Here is a 1736-nt window from a genome sequence, read left to right on the forward strand (position 1 = left end):
ACAATACTGGGCAAACGAGGATTTGGGCCACTGTACCTTACGGTCTTGTCCTTAGCAGGCAGAACTTTCTGGGCAAGCTTCTTGATGGGCTCTCCAAGTTCAGGATGGAGCTACAACCTTTTCCTCTTCCGACCTCTCTCTTCTGAAAGGCTTATCATTTCTGAAGGAGATGCTGAAGAAGTCGAAGGCACTGCTGACGAAGGGGAAGGCACTGCTGACTAAATGGAAGGCACTGGTGACAAAGGGGAAGGTAATGCTGACAAAATGAAAGGCACTGCTGACGAAGAAGGCATTGCTGACGAAGAAGAAGGCACTGCTGACGAAAAAGGCACTGCTGACAAAATGAAAGGCGCTGCAGACGAAGAAGGCACAGCTGACAAAGGGAATTTCACTGCTGACGAAGAAGAAGGCACTGCTGACAAAGGAAAAGGCACTGCTGACGAAAAAGGCACTGCTGACAAAGAGGAAGGCACTGCTGACAAAGGAAAAGGCGCTGCTGAAAAAGAAGGCACCGCTGACCAAGAAAAACGCACTGCAAATGGAATGGAGTGCACTGCAGGTGGTTCGTCAAATGCCAAACAAGCTGATGGTTAGACAGAAATTTCTTGAGGAGGATCGGCAATCTTCGCTGGAAAGTTGTTCTCATTTTCCATGTCATAATCGTCCTCACGCATACTATCTACCTCTCTTTTGTCATCATCAGCCTCTGTATTGCTTCCAAGGTCATCAGTGCTGAACAATCTCATCAAGATCTCCTCTTCAGGAAGATTTCTGCGTGCCATGATTGAAACTGAAAAAAAGAGAAAAAAAAACATTACTAAGATTGGCTAAATTAAACTAAAGATGGTAATCCTACATCCAATATATTATCAGCATCATGTTCTCAAATCCTTTATCAACGTTCACTATAAGTATCAAAACACTATTCACAAAAATAAACATTTTGTAATTAATAATGTAAAATTTGTGAAAATTTATCACAGTCACTCACCAGGTAAACGAGTAGTGTATACGCTACCAGGAAAAACAAAACTGGCGATTTCCAAAAAAGGCGAGAGAGAGGACAATGGCAGTTGTTCCTTCAGCTGTATTTCTGGTCTAACTAACTGGTGCTGGGTAAATTTCTGCTCTGGATCTGAAGTGAAAAAGTGATTTTGCGCATATAGGCGGCAGCGTATACACTACACGTTTACCAGTCCAGGGTTATATCATGTAAAGGTAAAGTGTTAGCAGATTATTTATCTGGATCTGAATCGGTTGATTCAGGCCCTGAATGAATAATCTTTTTTTTTTTGGTTGGGAGGGGAGCTATCTTATGAATCCCGTAAGATGAGTTCTTCTCTTGTAGGCTTAAGTACTTGTATGTAAATTACACAAGACTTTCGTCATTCATGTTGGGTTATTTTTAGGAATTTACTTTCTATTTCACCTATTTTGTTACAAAGTCTTATTCAATCTCGTTTAAGTGTGCTGTACAAAAAAAACAAGGTAGGAAACGAGGGCTTATGTAATCTTTATTTTTTCATGAGGTATTGCGTCATATTTGTCAGAGATTACGGAAATGTTATGTTTCCAAATGTTTGGAATATTCTAGGAACCCCCTGAATTAGTTCTTTATTTTTTTTTATTGTTCCGAGGACGGAGGTGGGCGGTGCTAGCTGAGAGAGGGTTAGATCTACTGTTCGATAGATACAGTTGGCACCTTTACACCACTAGGCATTTCCCCCAAGCTTCTA

At 41.2% G+C, this 1736-nt stretch overlaps 1 protein-coding gene across 1 annotated transcript; it reads left to right on the forward strand.

The window, feature by feature from the left end:
- The first annotated feature begins 222 nt into the window (after window positions 1-222).
- On the forward strand, window positions 223-594 carry LOC137655415 (uncharacterized). Its single transcript, XM_068389309.1, has one exon. The coding sequence runs from the start codon at window positions 223-225 to the stop codon at window positions 592-594; it is 372 nt and encodes a 123-aa protein (XP_068245410.1).
- The last annotated feature ends 1142 nt before the right edge of the window (window positions 595-1736 follow it).

This window comes from Palaemon carinicauda, chromosome 16 (genome assembly GCF_036898095.1).
Source record: "Palaemon carinicauda isolate YSFRI2023 chromosome 16, ASM3689809v2, whole genome shotgun sequence".
NCBI classification, from domain to species: Eukaryota; Metazoa; Arthropoda; class Malacostraca; order Decapoda; family Palaemonidae; genus Palaemon; species Palaemon carinicauda.

Bases quoted from the DNA above. Each gene is read 5' to 3' on its own strand.
- LOC137655415 (XM_068389309.1), top strand. From the start codon at position 223: ATGGAAGGCACTGGTGACAAAGGGGAAGGTAATGCTGACAAAATGAAA.